The sequence below is a fragment of the Mirounga angustirostris genome, unplaced genomic scaffold (assembly GCF_029215605.1).
Source record: "Mirounga angustirostris isolate CCGP_5_RB_7025 unplaced genomic scaffold, mMirAng1.0.hap1 SCAF_9, whole genome shotgun sequence".
NCBI classification, from domain to species: Eukaryota; Metazoa; Chordata; class Mammalia; order Carnivora; family Phocidae; genus Mirounga; species Mirounga angustirostris.
This window is the reverse complement of record NW_026991717.1, coordinates 33561419-33578793: the sequence shown is the minus strand read 5'-3', so window position 1 is coordinate 33578793 and position 17375 is coordinate 33561419. Positions and strand designations below refer to the sequence as shown.

General features: G+C 38.0%; 1 protein-coding gene across 6 annotated transcripts in view; it reads left to right on the top strand.

Moving 5' to 3' along the window:
- The window catches only part of NEO1 (neogenin 1), a 252544-nt gene that overhangs the window by 183273 nt on the left and 51896 nt on the right, over positions 1-17375 (top strand). For 4 of the 6 annotated variants that reach the window (XM_064570177.1, XM_054513445.2, XM_045899736.3 and 1 more), the window contains one exon: positions 11810-12029. In XM_064570177.1, the coding sequence (XP_064426247.1) occupies positions 11810-12029 (220 nt within the window). The remainder of the gene's footprint in view (positions 1-11809; positions 12030-17375) is intronic. The other 2 variants (XM_054513446.2, XM_045899737.3) reach the window with 1 other exon arrangement.

Genomic DNA, 17375 nt, shown 5'->3' with positions numbered 1-17375 from the left:
TAATAAGGGGATGATTAAATAAACTCTGATATGTTCATATTACAGAATAGTATGCAGCAGCTGGGAATAATGAGGTTTGTTTATACTGATGTGGGAAGCTCTTAAAGACGCATTACACCATACAGTGCTTGCAGAGCAGCATTTTTGGTATCATTTTATTCTCATATTTTTGTGTGTATATATATATGTGCATAATTGAAAAGGAAAATATTTGGAAGAATATAAACCAAACCTTTAACAGTGGTATTTTGGGAATGATAAAAAGTAGAACTTTAATCCTTTTGTATACTTTTGTATTGTATAAATTACTTCTATAATAAGCTTGTTACATTTTGGTTTTTAAATAAAAATATGAAATAGACTGCCTACAGAAGTAGTTGAACAATGACTGGTTTTCAGACAGAGGCTCTTTTAAAGAACTCTGGTAGACACTATCTCAGGAATCATTAAGGACTGCCCAAACCGGATTACTGTTTGGGGAGAAGAGATTTCGTGATCATATAGGAATGGGAGATTCTAGGTTAACAAACTAAACAGGTTTTTCTCCTATAGAATTGCTGGGAGTCTTTAACATGCTAAAAAGTATGGCAGATCTGCACGATCTCACAAATATGATTGTTCTCTTTTTTTTTTTTTTTTTTTTTTTTAGTGGTACACTTGTTAACATCTCCCAAAAGAAATGCTCTGTGGAACTGTATTTTTGTTGACATTGCTGTTATGTTTAGAGTAATAAAGCACCATGTTAATCTGACTCAGTTTTGAACAATGAATTTTGAATAATGCTGCTATGAATATTCCTGGGAAATAACCAATTTAGTAAATTCCTTTATGCAAGGAAATGAAGGGCTAGAAAGATAGAAATTTTTCCCATGATACCTTCAGAATCTTCTGAACTCCTTCAAAAGGTGAGAAAGAAATTTTAAAACTAATATGTTTTCAAAGAAAGATTATGAAAAAGGAGCAAAATTTGGATTTCAAAAGAAAATTTAAATGTGCCTACTTACAGCTCACTTGGCTGGTGTGAGTGGGTGTCAAATTAGGATAATTGGATCCACTTAACAGAGGGCAACATGCCCAGCACAGAATTTAATGATCTCTACCTAGAAACTGTTTTACATGCATAGATGGATTGGTTAAACTCATAATTATAAACTGCTAAAAGTGACACTTCATCAATCACAAATCTAATGTATCATTAACACCAGATCTATCAACCACAGTGTAGCTGGAGTTTGAAAGTGATTTCTCAGAAAAATGAAAATAGTTCTGATGATTTCCTCAAGGAGTATACTACATCAGGAGGGATACAATCCTTCTACGGGGTATCACACAGATCACTTCAATTCGTCCCACGCTCTGAGGTCATTCGGTTTCCGTGAAAGTACTGGTGTGAAGCTGCTTCCGAGTGTTTGGGCAGCAAGTCAGAGCTAATAGCATTTTTGATGTTTGGATTTTGAAAGTTTAATACCTTTTCTCAAACATATTTCCCAGTTGCCTTTGACTTGAGTCAGATTTGCATGTTGCTGATTGCTCCAAATACAGTAGCTGTGTGCACATAGGTACAGAAGCTGAACCATCCATTCCTGTTCAGTAACCAGGCAAACCTAGAGCACAGCATGCAGGACCTTGACCTCTGTACTCAGGTGTTTGGACTTCATTCTGTACATAGTTTTGGGGAGTGATGTGTTCAGATCTTTTATTTTCAGGAGGGAACTTTGGGGGCAAAAGAGAAAGGAAGCAGCTTAACTCCTTTTTTTTTTTTTTTTTTTATGTTCAGTTAGCCTCCTTACAGTACATCATTAGTTTTTGGTGTAGTGTTCAACGATTCATTAGTTGCATATAACACCCAGCTCATCAGAACACATCATAACTCTTAAGATAATCAGACTTTAAAAAAAAAAACACAAAGATTTCATTTATGCTTTGGGACACTTATGACTAATTGGTATTTGTAAAATCGTTGAGTAATTTCTGGAAGAAAGACTTCAAATAGGTTGGTTATAAGCTCAGGTGTTTGAGCCACAGAAATGTCCTAGGATTCTGTAACTATTGCTATTACAACTCTATAATTACCTTAACTATACACTGGAGAAACTATGTTGAATAGTTCCAACTAGCCAGGTTAAGCCATTTCATTCTTTTTAATGATTTTATTGAAGTATGATTTATATACCATAAAATTCATGCATTGTAAGTCTACACTTCAGTAATTTTTAGTGAATTTATAGGGCTGTGTAGTCATCATCACAATATAGATACAAGATATTTCCATCCCCCCAAATCACTTACATCTGCTTACAGTCAATACCTACTCGTGCCCCCAGCCACAGATAATCAATGATTTGTTTTCTATCACTTATAAACGTGCCTTTTGTAGTTCTTTTACATAAAAATGGAATCATGTAATATGTAGTCTTTTGCAACTGATTCTTTCATTGAGGGTAATGTTTTTGAAATCATCCACATTGTGGCATATATCAGTATTTTCTATCTTTTTATTGCTGAATAATATCTTTTATAGAGATATACCTCAATGAATCGCTGAACACTACATCAAAAACTAATGATGTACTATATGTTGGCTAACTGAACATAATAAAAAAAAAAAGAAGAGATATACCTCATTGTGTTTACCTATTTACCAGTGGGTGGACACTTGGATTGTTTCTAGTTTTTAAGTATTCTGAATAATGGGGGCACTTGGGTGGCTCAGTCGTTAAGCGTCTGCCTTCGGCTCAGGTCATGATCCCAGGGTCCTGGGATCGAGTCCCACATCAGGCTCCCTGCTCTGCAGGAAGCCTGCTTCTCCCTCTCCCACTCCCCCTGCTTGTGTTCCCTCTCTCGCTGTGTCTCTCTCTGTCAAATAAATAAATAAAATCTTTAAAAAAAAAAGTATTCTGAATGATACTGTGAACATTTGTGTAAAAATCTTTGCGTGGACATTTGTTTTCATTTCTCTTGGGTAGATTCCTAGGAATAAAATTCCTGGGTTGTATGCTAAGTCTGTGTTTCACTTTTTAAGAAACTACCAGTAAAACTCTCTGTTCACAGATGACATCATCTTATATAGAGAAAATCATAAGGAATGCACAAGTAAACTGTTAGAACTAATAAATGAGGTCAGCAAGAGTCAGTATCTGTATACAAAAATCATTTGTATTTCTGTATACTTGGCAGTGAATGATCTGAGATTAAAATTAAAATAATTTCATTTAATAGCATCAAAAAGAATAAAATACTTAGGAGTAAATTTAACCAAAGAAGCGTAAAACTTATGTTCTGAAAGCTATAACATTTTTTAAAGAAATTAAAGATCTAAATAATAAAAGGAGACAATTCGTGTTCATCACTTGGAAGACTTAATACATTCCCACCAACAATGTAGTAGGATTCCAGTTCTTCAGTGCCCTCACTAACAGTACTGTGTTGGTACAATACTCAGAACCCTTTTTGATTATATCCATTCTAGTGAGTGTGTAATAGTATGTCATTGTGGTTTTAATTTACATTTCTCTAATGACTAATGATGTTGCACTCATTTTCATGTGTTTATTAGCTGTTCTTATGTTTTCTTTGGTAAGATGTCTAAGTCTTTTGCCCACTTTTAAATTGGGTTATTTGTTGTTCGAATTGATTTATAAGAGTTCATTATATATTCTGGTCCTGAATATATATTCTGAATTATATGTTCAATTCCTTTATCAGATGTATGATTCAGAAATATTTTCTGCCAGTCTGTGGCTTGTCTTGTCATTTACTTGGTTGTGTTTTTCTTAAGGTGCAGATGTTTTTATTTTTAATAGAATGCAATTTACCAGTTTTTTTCTTTTATGTCTTGTGCTTTTGTTGTCATGTCTAAGAACACTTTTCTAACCCAAGACATGAAGACTTCCTCCTATATTTTCTTCTAGAAGTTTTAATTCTTCCATTAAGTCTATGAGGCATTTCGAGTTAATTTTTGTATGTGGTGCTAAGTAAAGATCTAAGTTAGTTACTTTGCATATGGATATACAGTTGTACTAGCACCAGTTGAAAAGACTGTTCTTCCCACATTAAAATCTCTTGACGCCTTGGCCAAAAACCAATGGACCACAAACTTAGGGGTTTATTTATGGACTCTCAGTTCTCTTCCACTGATGTATATGCCTTTTCATATGCCAATACCAGACTGTCTTGATTCCTGGAGCTTTATTGTGACTTTTGAAATTTGGGAAATGCGAGTCTTCCAACCTTTTTTTTCTTTTTCAGAATTGATTTGGCTATTCTAGGTCTTTGGTATTTCTATTACATTTTAGGAGCAGGTTGTCATCTTAATAACATTGTCATCTAATCCATGAGCATTTATTTATTTAGATCTTCTTTTCATTTAGGTATTTTTTATTTAGATGTTGTTTAATTTCTCTCCAGCAATGTGTGATAGTTTTCAGGGCACAAATCTTACACTTCTTTTGTTAAATTTATTCCTAAATATTTTGTTCTTTTTTGATGCTATCATGAGTGGAATTGTTTGGTTTTTTTAAAGATTTTTTTATTTATTTGATAGAGACACAGAGAGAGAGGGAACACAAGCAGGGGGAGTGTGAGAGGGAGAAGCAGGCTTCCCGCAGAGCAGGGAGCCCAACGCGGGGCTCGATCCCAGGACCCTGGGACCATGACCTGAGCTGAAGGCAGACGCTTAATGACTGAGCCACCAGGCGCCCTTGGAATTGTTTTGTTAATTCCATTTTTGAGTTGTTCACTCCTAGTGTATAGAAATTGAGCTGGGGGCGCCTGGGTGGCTCAGTTGGTTAAGCGACTGCCTTCGGCTCAGGTCATGATCCTGGACTCCCGGGATCGAGTCCCGCATCGGGCTCCCTGCTCGGCGGGGAGTCTGCTTCTCCCTCTGACCCTCCTCCCTCTCATGCTCTCTCTCTCTCTCATTCTCTCTCTCTCAAATAAATAAATAAAATCTTTAAAAAAGAAAAAAAAGAAATTGAGCTGGTTTTTGTATATTGACTGCATTCTGTGACCTTGCTCAACTTATTAATTCAAGTAGCTTTTTTTTTTTTGTAGATTCATTAGAGTTTTCTACACAGACACAATTAGGTCATCCACGAAAAAAAAACAATATTCCTTCTTCCTTTCTAATCTTTATTTACTTTGTCTCTTTTTCTTCCTGCATTGGATAGAACTTTAAGTACAATGCTTACTATAAGAAATGAGAGCTGACACCCTTGTCTTGTATCCAACCTTAGGGGAAAATCATTTACTTTTTAACCATTTAGTGTAATTTTCACTGTTGGTTTTTCAGGATGAGGAACTTTGCTTCTATTCCTAGTATGTTGAGAGTTTTTATCATGAATAGGTAGGTGTTTGATTTTGTCACATGCTTTTTCTGCATCTGCTAAGGTGATCAGTTATTCCTTTTTTCTCTAATGTGGTTTATTATATTGATTTTTGGCTATTAAACTAGTCTTGGATTCCTATGATAAATCCTACTTGGTCATGATGTATAACCCTTCTAATGTGTTACTAAATACAGTTTGCTAGTATTTCATTAAGAGTTATTGGATCTATGATCATGAAGATATTTATCTGTAGTTTCTTTTCCTTTGGCTTTGATATTAGAGTAATATTGGCCTCAAAGAATGAGCTGGAAGTATTTCTCTTCTGTTTTCTGAAAGAGCTGTGAAGGATTAGTATTATTTCTTTTTTTAAATATTTGATAGCATTTACCAGTGAAGCTATCTGGGCTCAGACTTGTCTGTGTGGGAAGTTTTTTAATTACTAGTTAAATGTCTCTATTTGTTATAGTTCTACCCAGATTTTGTGTTTCTTTGTAAGTAGGTTTGGTAATTTTTGTCTTTCAAGGAATTTTTCTATTTTCTTTGAGTTAATCTGATTTATTAGCATAAATTTGTTCATAATTTTACTTTGTAATTTACCAATCTATAGGGTTGGTCATATTGTCCCTTCTTTGAGTCTTAATTTAGGTACCTTATGTCTTCTATTAATTTCTTAGTCTTGTGTCTTTTTTTTAAAACTTGGCTAAAATATTATTCAATTTAATTTTTCCCAGTTTTATTGAGGTATGATTGACAAATAAATGGTAATATATTTAAAGTGTACAACATAATGATACATAATATGTATATGGTGTGAAAGGGTTCCCACAATCAAGTCAACAAGTTAATTAAAACACCCGTCACCTTACAGGGTTACTTTGTGTGTGTGTATGAGAATGCTTAAGATCTATACTCTTGGGGCACCTGGGTAGCTCAGTTATTAAGCATCTGCCTTCGGCTCAGGTCATGATCCCAGAGTCCTGGAATTGAGCCCCGCATCAGGTCCTTGCTCAGTGGAAAATCTGCTTTTCCCTCTCCCACTCCCCCTGCTTGTGTTCCTGCTCTCACTATCTCTCTCTCTGTCAAACAAACAAACAAACAAACAAATAAATAAATAAATAAAAATATTTTTAAAAAAAGATTACACTCTTCACTAAGTAGGAGTTTGGGTAATTCATGTGAGACTTCTCTTTTGATAAAGGTTTTTAAATTTCCCTTTAGGCGCTGTTTTAGCTGTATCCCATAATTTTTAATTTGTTGTGTTTTTATTTTCATTCAGTTAAAGATTTTTTTTTTTAAGTTTTTCTTGTGATTTCTTCTTTGATCCTTGGGTTACTTAGAAGTGGATTGTTTGATTTCCAAAAATTTGGGATTTCCCTATATTTCTTTGAATTCACATACTTGGGTGCTCTGTTATTAGATGTATATGTATTTATAATCGATATATTCAAAGAAAAGATACACAATTCAGTGATAATAATTGGAAATTTTAATATTCTCTCAAAAACGGATTAAAACAATTAGAAAAAGTTAAGAGTATAGAAAACTTAACTCTAACAACCACCTTGGCCTAACTGATATTATAGAATCTCCACCCAACAACTACAGATACAGATTTTTTTCAAGTGCATACAAAATAATCTCTAGGATACACTATATGCTGGGACATAAAACAAGTCTCAGGAAATTTTAAAAGACTGCAACCATACAAAGTATGTGCCTGATCACAACAGAATGAAATCAGATATCCACTGCAGGCCGGTTCTTTGTCTGGAGCTTGCTGTGGAAGTAGTAAATTCTTCAAGCTCAGGGTTCTTCTCCTGTAACAACCTGCTGCATGTGTACGCATCCATCCCGGGTCCTTTACATTGCCTTTGTGGGGCTTGGGAGGCATGGGGAACTGATGAAAACAAACAAGAAGCTCTAGCTATTGCCATTGCCCCGAATAATACAGTTTTGTCTCTGATACAAGATTTGTGTTTCTGCCAGTGCCCATAAAACAATAATAGCCTGTCTTGTTAGCTCATAAGTAAGGTAAATCTCAGACCCTGCATAGTTCCTGACAGTTTTCTTGAGTTCTTTGAACATATTTTTAACAGCTGCTTTGAAATCTTTGTCAAATCTAATATCCAAGTACCCCGAGACCTTTTGTATTGACTGCATTTTTTATATTAGCCTCTGAGTATAAGTCACACTTCATTTCTTTGTACGTGTCTTCATTCTTTGTTGACTGTTAGGTATTTTGGGGAGCATATTGTAGCAGCTGTGGGTCCTCATTCCTCCTCCCCCCCCCCCCCGAGCTGTTCTTGTTTTGTTTGTGCAGTAAGCTTGCCTAGACTAAATCCTGGACATCCATCTTTTTTTTTTTTTTCTGGACATCCATCTTCCCCACACTGTGCAACCACTGATGTTTCTTCTTAGCTTTTGTTTTTCATTTTGTTTTTATTCTTAAGCCTGGCTTTCTAGGGGTAACCCTTGTGTCTGTTTGGATTAGTGTTTAGCCAAACATCAGTCAGAAGTTGTGCTCAAACACCTCCAGCCAGTAAGCCTTCCACCCTTCTGGGTCTGGTGTGGTTTGGGGCATGCATTCAAACTTGAGGTCATTTTTCAGTCTGCCTCAGCTCTTGCTTTCCACGGGGTCTCTCACTGGTCCTCTGAACACACACGTAGGTTCTGCTGGCCAGGGATATATGGGTCCCCTGGACCTCCTGCTGGCTCTGCCGCACACACTCACGGCTTTCAGTCTTCCTGGGGCATGTGGAGAGCTTATCGAGCCTTCTTCGTGTTTTTTCACCCCAAACTCCCTGTTAAATCCTGCTAGTCTATCGTCCACTCTTTGCTCCGGGAAAAGATCACAGCCTTGGGCTGGCGGAGACGCTGGCCCTTCCTCTTCACTTGCCACCAAGATTACTGCTCCGACGATACTCCACATCAGATGAGCCCCTCCGACAGCAGCCACCGGCTTCCAGGGCCTGCCCGGGCTCTGTTGAATAACTGCTCCGGCAGAGCTGGGGAGCTTGGAACACACACAGGAGGAACGGCACACGCACTGCTGATTTTCACAGATAAATGCTTCTTGGTTTGCTGTATGCCTTTGGGCAGTTTCCAGTCTTTGACAGTTTTGTGCAACTTTATGCTTGTTTTTTTGGGAAGAGCATCTGTTGATGTCCTCAAACCATCATGCTAGAAGTCTGAAGTTCCCATCTGCATCATTTCGGTTGATCCTGGTATAACTTCATTGCCTGTTTGATTCTCTGGGATCACGTAAGACTCTTCCTTACCCGCCCAACTAGAACATGGAACAGCAGAAAAAGAACCAACTTGGGGAAAGTGGGTGTGAAACACTAGGACCAGAATGGACATGGATTGGGGCGCCTGGGTGGCTCAGTCGTTAAGCGTCTGCCTTCGGGTCCTGGGATCGAGCCCCGCATTGGGCTCCCTGTTTCTCCCTCTCCCACTCCCCCTGCGTGTGTTCCCTCTCTTGCTGTCTCTCTCTGTCAAATAAATAAAATCTTAAAAAAAAAAAAAAAAAAGGAATAGACATAGATTTTTCCCATAGTTAACTAGGAATCGTTTACGATGACCTGGCATTACCTATACTTTTATTCTAGGTATAACTGATAAAATACATTTGCAAAGCAAATGTTTATATAACATAATTATATAAATGTTACTTGTATGTACTTTGAATCAGCTAGAAAGATTAAAATACTGTGTGTGATGAGATTCTAGCAACACTGTCTCCATTGCACTAATGTCTCCCTGAATTTTCTTCCACTTATTAATTCAATAAATACACATTTATTATCTAAGGTATACACAGGCACAATGAGTGATGCCAAGATGAAGCAGATACAGATTTTGTCTTCCGGGAGCCTATTAGGTTAGCATGATTGAGTGTGAACATGACAAATATACATGGGAAGCGCTGGATGCCATTAAAAACTTACAGTTGTGTGCTGTAGAAGTTCCATAGGCTAATTGAAGTTTCCCTGTCTGACGATTCTTTCAGTTATCACCCATTACTTCTGTGCCCTGGTCCTTCCTGCTTACATTCCCCTCCTGGTTGCCTTTATACTTACCTTCTTCCGTTTGTCACCCATTCAAGCTAATTGTGGTGCTAATGGTGGGGAGCATTTCCAGTTTATAGACAAGGTCACTGAGATCAGAGAGACTAAGTGACTTGCCCAACTTCACATTATTAGGAAGTGGCAGAGTCAAGTTTTGAACACAAGGTCTTTGTACTTGAAATCCTGGGCCTTTTCCAGTATGCTCTACTGCCTCTTACATTACAAATTTCCTCTCCTCTCCAGCCAGCAGATAGTTGGGAAAAATATAGCTTAGTGAATCGGGTCAGACTTGGAAGCAGCTTTTACTTAGTGTGTTTCTGGATGGGCACAGAAATGAGGCAACAAAGCAAGACTGTGTTCAGGCTACTCTTTGAACCATTTCCCACTAAGGGTTTTTTAGTGACTTACTTTACAATAATCAGAGATTCATATTTTTGGTTTCTTCTTACACATTTCTCTGGCGGATGTTGGATCATTATTCTGGACACAGCATGTTCAGAACCAGATTTGCCATCTCTCCCTCAGTCTCTAGTCTCTTAATATTGCCGTTCTCCTTGAATGACACCACCCACCACCCATTCTCCCAAGCCAGAAACCTGGGAGTCCTCGACTCCTTTCTGACCTTCCCCCCCAGCCTCCAATCCTGTCATTTCCATCCTACCTCCTGAGGTTGCTGTGTGAATAAACTGACACAGTATATGAAAAAGAACTCTGAAAGCTGTGAAGGAGAGGTATGTTCTCTGAGGCAGCACATCTGGATAAGAATGTCAGGCCTTACAGGCCGTTCAGATGTAACTTACAGCGTGCACACTTGGTCAGCGGAGTGTGGACTTGTATCTTCTGGGACTGTGGCTGGGACTTCATAGTCTTACGTTCTGATGGCACTCTGTGCTCTTCAAAGTACTTTCTCATAAGGAGAGGAAAAGGGAGAGTGAATGAGTTGCCCATGATGACACAGTTGATAAGTAGCACAGGACGAGTAGAACTCCTCTTGGCATAAACTAAAAACCAAAGTTGGTTTTAACACTACATCATTCACCGTCTGTGACCTAGGATGAGCGGTTTAGCCCTTTTAAATGTCAGTCTCTACATGTAAGACAGAAGTAAAATGACCATAAGGATCCAGCGAGGCCATATGAAGAGCCAGAGAGCCATGTAGAGATGGTGGCTGTTGGATGCCTCTTGCCCCTTCCCCACCTAAGTAGTGACTTTGGGTTCATCTTCTCTGTACTTTCCCTTAGAGAACTTACTCTGGCATAGTTATTGACTGCCTTACTTTAGATTCTCTTGCAGTTCACAGGCCTTTCCTGGAGGTTGTTGACCTACCATTCCACCGAAAATTAGGTCCAGAATTTTCATGTTTTCTTCTCTGCCTCTCTTCCACTAATTTTCCCACTAAGGTTATGACACAACTCAGATGAACTCCTTTAGTTAAAAATTGTGAGATTTTACTTACACTTTCTGGCCCCAAGATGCAGGAGATTTTCGGTTCAATATTAGGAAAATCAGAAGTGTCCGACAACAGAATGGACTGCCTTAAGGAGTAATAAAGTCACCCATGACTACAAGTGTACAAACAGACTTTTGATGAGCGGAACTTTGACTTGCCACCGCTTCATCTATCCCATCCAGTTCCTGAGTCTGCAAGCCACGGTAATACATATTGCAGAGAGCCCCATAACAAACAGACAAGCTACCTAAGTACTGTGTTTTTATGGTTTTGACATTTTTGATTCATGTTTTTATATTGTTGTAGTTAAATGAGTTGAAAAAGATAGCAAGTAAAATATTAGTAAAGTGAGGAAGGTTGTCTAACTTGCCTGGGTATTGCCGAATTACAGAGAGCATAGTTTATTATTAGACAAAAGTTAAAGATGTGTCTCTTGAGTCTCCTGCAGAGCTGAAGACTCCAGCTCTGCAGTGAGGTCATGACAGCCTGGGCCTATGTCCAGAGCAGCTAGGCTCATCCATGCTACACATGTTATTCCGTATTTGATAAAGTAGCTAAAAGTATTGAGGTTTTATCATAGGTGAAACTTTTATGTGCAAAGTTTGACAGATGTTGCATGCCGCTTTCAGAATTAAAGAAAATTACTTGGTCACTGCTGTGTCCTTCTGTGAGATGTTTTATTCTCAGCCGTCACCCTCCCTGTCCCTTGCCCACAACCATTATAGTGACCAGAAAGTCTCCTTGCTCTACAGTGATGTGTCTGAATAGTGCCCATTAGTTTTCAGTAGTTAACCCTGGCCTGCATGTTAGCCTTCAGTTTAATGGCCTTTTTTATGTTCATTCATTTTATTTTATTTCCCATCGTGGTTTTGTTTATTTCTTTTTTGTTTTTTGTTTTTTCTGTTCTCTTTTTTAAAACCGTCGTGGTTTGCCCTTCATATTCCCCAATGTTTGCACATGACAAGATGTTGCCATCCCAACATTACCTCCCACTTCACTGACCAGTGCCACTACTGACCATCTAGCACCAGCCACAGCGGGACCACTGCCTTCAGCTCCTCGGGATGTCGTGGCCTCCCTGGTCTCTACCCGCTTCATCAAACTGACGTGGCGCACACCTGCATCAGATCCTCATGGAGACAACCTTACCTACTCTGTCTTCTACACCAAAGAGGGGATTGCTAGGTAAGTGTCCGTATGTCTGGAGCCAGCTGGTTGCATCTTGGTCTATCCCAGGCCAGTCATGCTCACCCTGGCTCTTTGTTGTGCAGAATCTATACCAATTTTTGTTCCAGAAAATATCACTAATATGCATAATTCCCAATTTTAGGTCATTAAAATTTATCCCAATCAGACTGAAGTCCTGATATTCTTTCCTGCCTCTCTGGAATGACTTGGGGAGAGGGTAGATAGAGCTATTTAGATGGAAGTATTAAAATATAACTAGGGTTCCTCTTTTTTCATAAGGTTCAGTCAGCACAGCCTATAGGACATGGCTTACTTAGAACATACAGATTCTAGAAATTAAGGTAGACTTAATTTATAGAAGTAATCTTAAATGAATATTTGCCTGCACCCATATGTGGAAGTGGGCTGCTGAGCTCCCGGGGGGTCTCCTTGATGACACAAGAGTAATTAGTAGCTAATTTTCCTAACCGCATTTTCATTAAGTTCCTCTCTATCTCCACCTCTTTCAGGAGCTCACATTGCTTCTTCACTGCTTATGGGAGGTTGTGCAGAATCCCTCGGCCACTTTACTCATAGTCCAGCTTTATTGTATCTGTCCAACCTTCCTTTTCTCTCCTCCCAGTTTAACTCCCTTTCTCATGAAGCCAGTCTGATTCCCTTTCTCTTCAGTCGCTTCCGCCTTTCCCAACTGAAGCTAAAGTCAATTCGTCTTTCGTGGCTCATATTAAACCCCAGGAAGCCCTCATGCATTTTTCTCCACCTTTTTCAGCATATACAGCCTTTCTCTTATATGTGGTCGTGCCTCTAATATTGGCACTTAATTATAACACATGATCTCTTACTGCCGTAAGTTGTTACTCTTCTGCTGTTTTATGTGTATTTGTGTTGTTTTCCCAACCTGATTATAAAACCTTTGGGAGGAACCATGCCATGTGCTATGTATTCTTAGCATTGCCAAGTAGATTTCTTCATTCATACCGAAATAAGAAAGCGAAAATATCTGTTTTGGTTCGGGCCCTCACACATGAAATAGAGCTTGTGTCTCTACCAGGGTGCTTACATCTGATACACTTTGTATTTAATAACTAGATTGTCAAGTTCCACAAGGATAGGAACCTTCATCAAAACCGCTTGATTTAACACTCTTGAGAAGTCTGTGTGACTACATTTGAGCCATTTAGGTGGAGCAACTCATAGAATCATGGTTTTCTGAACATTGTACCAGATGTTTTGGGAATTATAAAGATAGAGAAACATAGTTCTAGACACAAAAAGGCAAGACATTACTACCAAATGGCATCTGTGTGAAAATTTCTCCAATAATCTTTCACATCTCACTGCTAATTTTGTAGTATTTCACAAAAGGAAAAAACACTTAGTAATTCCTCAGAATAACAAACTTCTTTCCACTCTAGGTCCTTTGCCCTTGCCGTTCCTTCTACCAAGAATGCATTTTCCTCACAAACAGCTGTTGGTGGCTTCGTATCTGTCATCTTCAGATGATGCCTCCATAAGCCTTCCATGAATACCCTCCCAACTTAGCCCCCTTCGGCCCTATCACACATGGTGTTCTGGAGCCCGTTTGTTCCCAAGCCAGCTATTAAAGTTTCAGGAAATTTTGCAGACCCTATGACGACTTCGTAGTTCAAAACAGGGCGTGGCACGAGTATTTACTGGGACAAGTACTACGAACCAGAGCTGGTTATTAAACATTCACCAGAATACCACTATCACATCACCCTGTTTTGGGGTTTGTGGGTTTTTGGTTTTTGGTGTTTTTTTTGCTTTTGTTTTGTTTTCAGAACACTTAACACGCTGAAATCTTCTCTTTTAATAACCTGTTTCTTATGTCTGCCTTATTCGATAGAGTATCGCCGGCACCTGGAACAGGGCCTGACATATAATAGCACTAAATAATTACTTGTTAAATGAATAAATTCATGAACAATCGATGGAGAAATAATAGCTTATTCAAGAAATCCTGTTGAGATAATTAACTCCATTTGGTAGAAAGAATGGAAGTTATAGCTCTGTCTTACATCATGTATAACAATAAATTATAGATGGATTAAGAGATTTTGAAGTTCATAATTGTATTAGAAGAAAATATATTTTATCACTCGAGTGTGAAAGGCCTTTAACAGAAGACAGGAAATCCAGAAGCCACAACAGGAGAGATTGACAAAGTTTATTATATAACAGTGTAAAATTCCATGTGATAAAATACCATAGACAAAATCAAACTATCAAGTGATGAGCTGGGAAAAAATTTGTACCATTTATAAAACATTGTATTGCTATCCAATCTATATAAAGAGCTCCTACAAATCATAGGTAGAAGACAAATATCCCAAGAGGCAGAAGGTACAAGTAGATGATTAGCAGAAGTTAATGGAAGGCCCATTAAAGTTAAAAAATGTTTTTGCCATTGCTCACGGCCTGGGAAATACAAAATAATACAAAAAGTGAAACTATTTTTCACTTATAAGGCTGGCAAAAATTTTAAGTTGATAATATCTAGTGTTAAACAAGTTAAAATGCTGAGAAGAAATCTGCTCTAGGCTTTTGGTGGTATAAGAATAGCCCTTGGAGAAAGTGATTTGGCAGAATTTTTTTTACCTTTTTAATGCACATACCCATCAATCCATCAATTACACTTCTAGATGTTCTATAGATAACAGATATACATATGCATAGGGCACTCATAAAAATGTTTATTGTAACATTATTTGTAAGAATGAAAAAAGGAAAGTAAGTGCCCATAATGGAGGAATGGGCACATAATTAATATATGTATATCCATATGAACTGTGATACAGGAATTTTTTAATGACGTATCTCTATTTTGATGTGCATGTAAATGCCCAAAGCAGTGATTCTCAGCCAGCGACAGTTTGCCTCCATCCCTCAGTGGACATTTGGCCATGTCTGGTGACATTTTTGGTTATTAAACCTCAGATGAGAGAGGATGCTTACTGTCATCCAATGAGTAGAAGCCACAAATGCTGATAAACGTCCTGCAGTGTACAGGACAACCCCTTACAACAAAGAATTATCCCACCCCAAAGCTCAATAGTGCTAAGGTTGAGAAAACCTGACATGAAGAGATCTGGTAAGATATAGGTCAGGATGTGCCACAGTTAGGTGTCAGGGAGGACAGGTTTCGAGGACAGAGAAAAACTGGGACTTTTGGATTTTTTAAAACTATATATGCTTTTGTTTTTAATGAGAATCTGTCACTTCAATTTAAAATTAACTTGTCAGGCAGGAAGACAAGGCAAGTATATATAAAGGAAGAGGAGGTGCAGGAGGATGCAATTTAATTTGCATGTCTGGTGTTTGATGGATGGGAAAGTAAGAAAGCTTAACTGGCCCAGAGTTCTGGTAGGAATTAGTAAGAGATTATAATAAAGTAGAAGTTTAGAGCCAAATGTCATAATGCCAGTAAGAATTTGGACATAATCAGTTAAGAAGGGACCATTTTAGACTACTGAGCAAGTGTGCACTGTGATTTTATTAAATAGCTTTTTTATGAGCACTATGTAAAGAGAAGAAAAGAAATGAAGTCAGAGAGACAAATCTCCTTAATCTAGGCATGGGGTAGATATGGCCTGGACGAAGGTGAGAGTAGTGACTTGAAGTGAACAGAATAAGTCTAGGGAATATTTCAAAGGAAGATTCTTGGAGACTCATGTTTTTGTCATTTAATTTGTGAATGAAATTTATGATTTCTGAATACAAGCCATGAAGGAGTAGAAAGAACACCAAGACAGAAGACTAGATCCTGCTTGTTTTGTAAATAGAATTTATTTAACCTTTATAAGCTTAGGTTTTCTCATCTAAAAAAATGAGGGTAGTAACTTTTCATCACAGACTTATAATAAGAATTCAGTGTGAGGATGGAAGCCACTACCTGCATTTACAAATCCCACTACTTCCTGCACTTGAAAAATCAGCCACCAGATGGCACAGTGTGTCTTGGTCATGAGATAATTCTTTTGGGTGCTTGAGTTTCTTGAGATTTCAAAGGGTCCTTCCTCTGCCTTTTCAACTATGAAATGTTCATTCTTTTTCAGTGTAAATAGTACTTTTCTGATATTAGCCACTAAATGTAAAATGCAGAGTAAGTTATTCCAGAAGTTAATAACATTTTAGAGATGGACGAAGCCTTAGGTATCTTAGTTGAGCCCAGGAATTGGCAAGCTATGGACCCTGAGCCAAATCAGACTTGTTGCAGAGTAAGTTATTCCAGAAGTTAATAACATTTTAGAGGTGGACGAAGCCTTAGGTATCTTAGTTGAGCCCAGGAATTGGCAAGCTAGGGACCCTGGGCCAAATCAGACTTGTTATTTTTATGACCCAGGAGCTAAGAATATTTTTTTGTGTTTTCAAATGGTTACATTTTAATAGGTTATATAAGTAACTACTTAATATTTTCCATTTTGTCTCTTAGCCTGTAAATATTTACTATCTGGCTCAGAAAGAATTAGTGAGCTTGCCAAACCAGAATTAGAGCTCTTAATGCCTAGCCCAGCACTGTCTTAATATAAAATGTACCTTTTCCTTTCTCCTTTGACTCTTAGTTACACATTCTAACCTAAGTTCCATTGCAACCTCACCCATTTATGAGAATTGCACTTTAAAACCCACCCTGGATCTTGTCCTGAAGTCAGAAGTTTTTTTCTAGACAGGCAGTTGGTTCTGGGACCTCAGACCGATCTAGAGTTAAAGCTTTTGCAGTACTAGCTAATTATTCTTTCATCTTTAAGGAATCATACGTATTACTGATTTTTTTAATTGTAGTGTTTCTATAGAAGTTTGTTCTAAGTTTTTCGTTCCCTTCACTCATTTCTCCTGGTTTTTTTTCCTTTCACACAGGAACGAACAAAAGATGTACATGATATTATTACTACACAAAGTTTACATAGAAAGCAAATTTCCATTCATGCATTCTGCACGTATCTGTGAGGCTGCTTCCACGTATGAGCATTCTGCTAAGTTCTTCTGTAATATGGGAACATGACTGAGACACTTCAATTTAAAGTAAAAGAGCGCTCCCCCCAGCTATCTTTCTCAAGATAGTTCCAACTTTTTGTTTAAACTGTTACGTACAGTGAGCAAAACTGACCTAATCTGTGCTCTCACATGGAGCTTGTAGTTGGGTGACGTGTAAAATCCCATACTTTCTTTTAGACAGTGATCATTTGTGATCAGAGCAACTGTCAGAAACTTCAGAGTGTAAGAAATCAGCTGATACCTCCTTTTAAATCTTGTGATTTAGAGGGTTAGCTCGAGAGAAAATACCTGTCGATATCTCAGATATCTTTGAGCAATAGCTTTTGG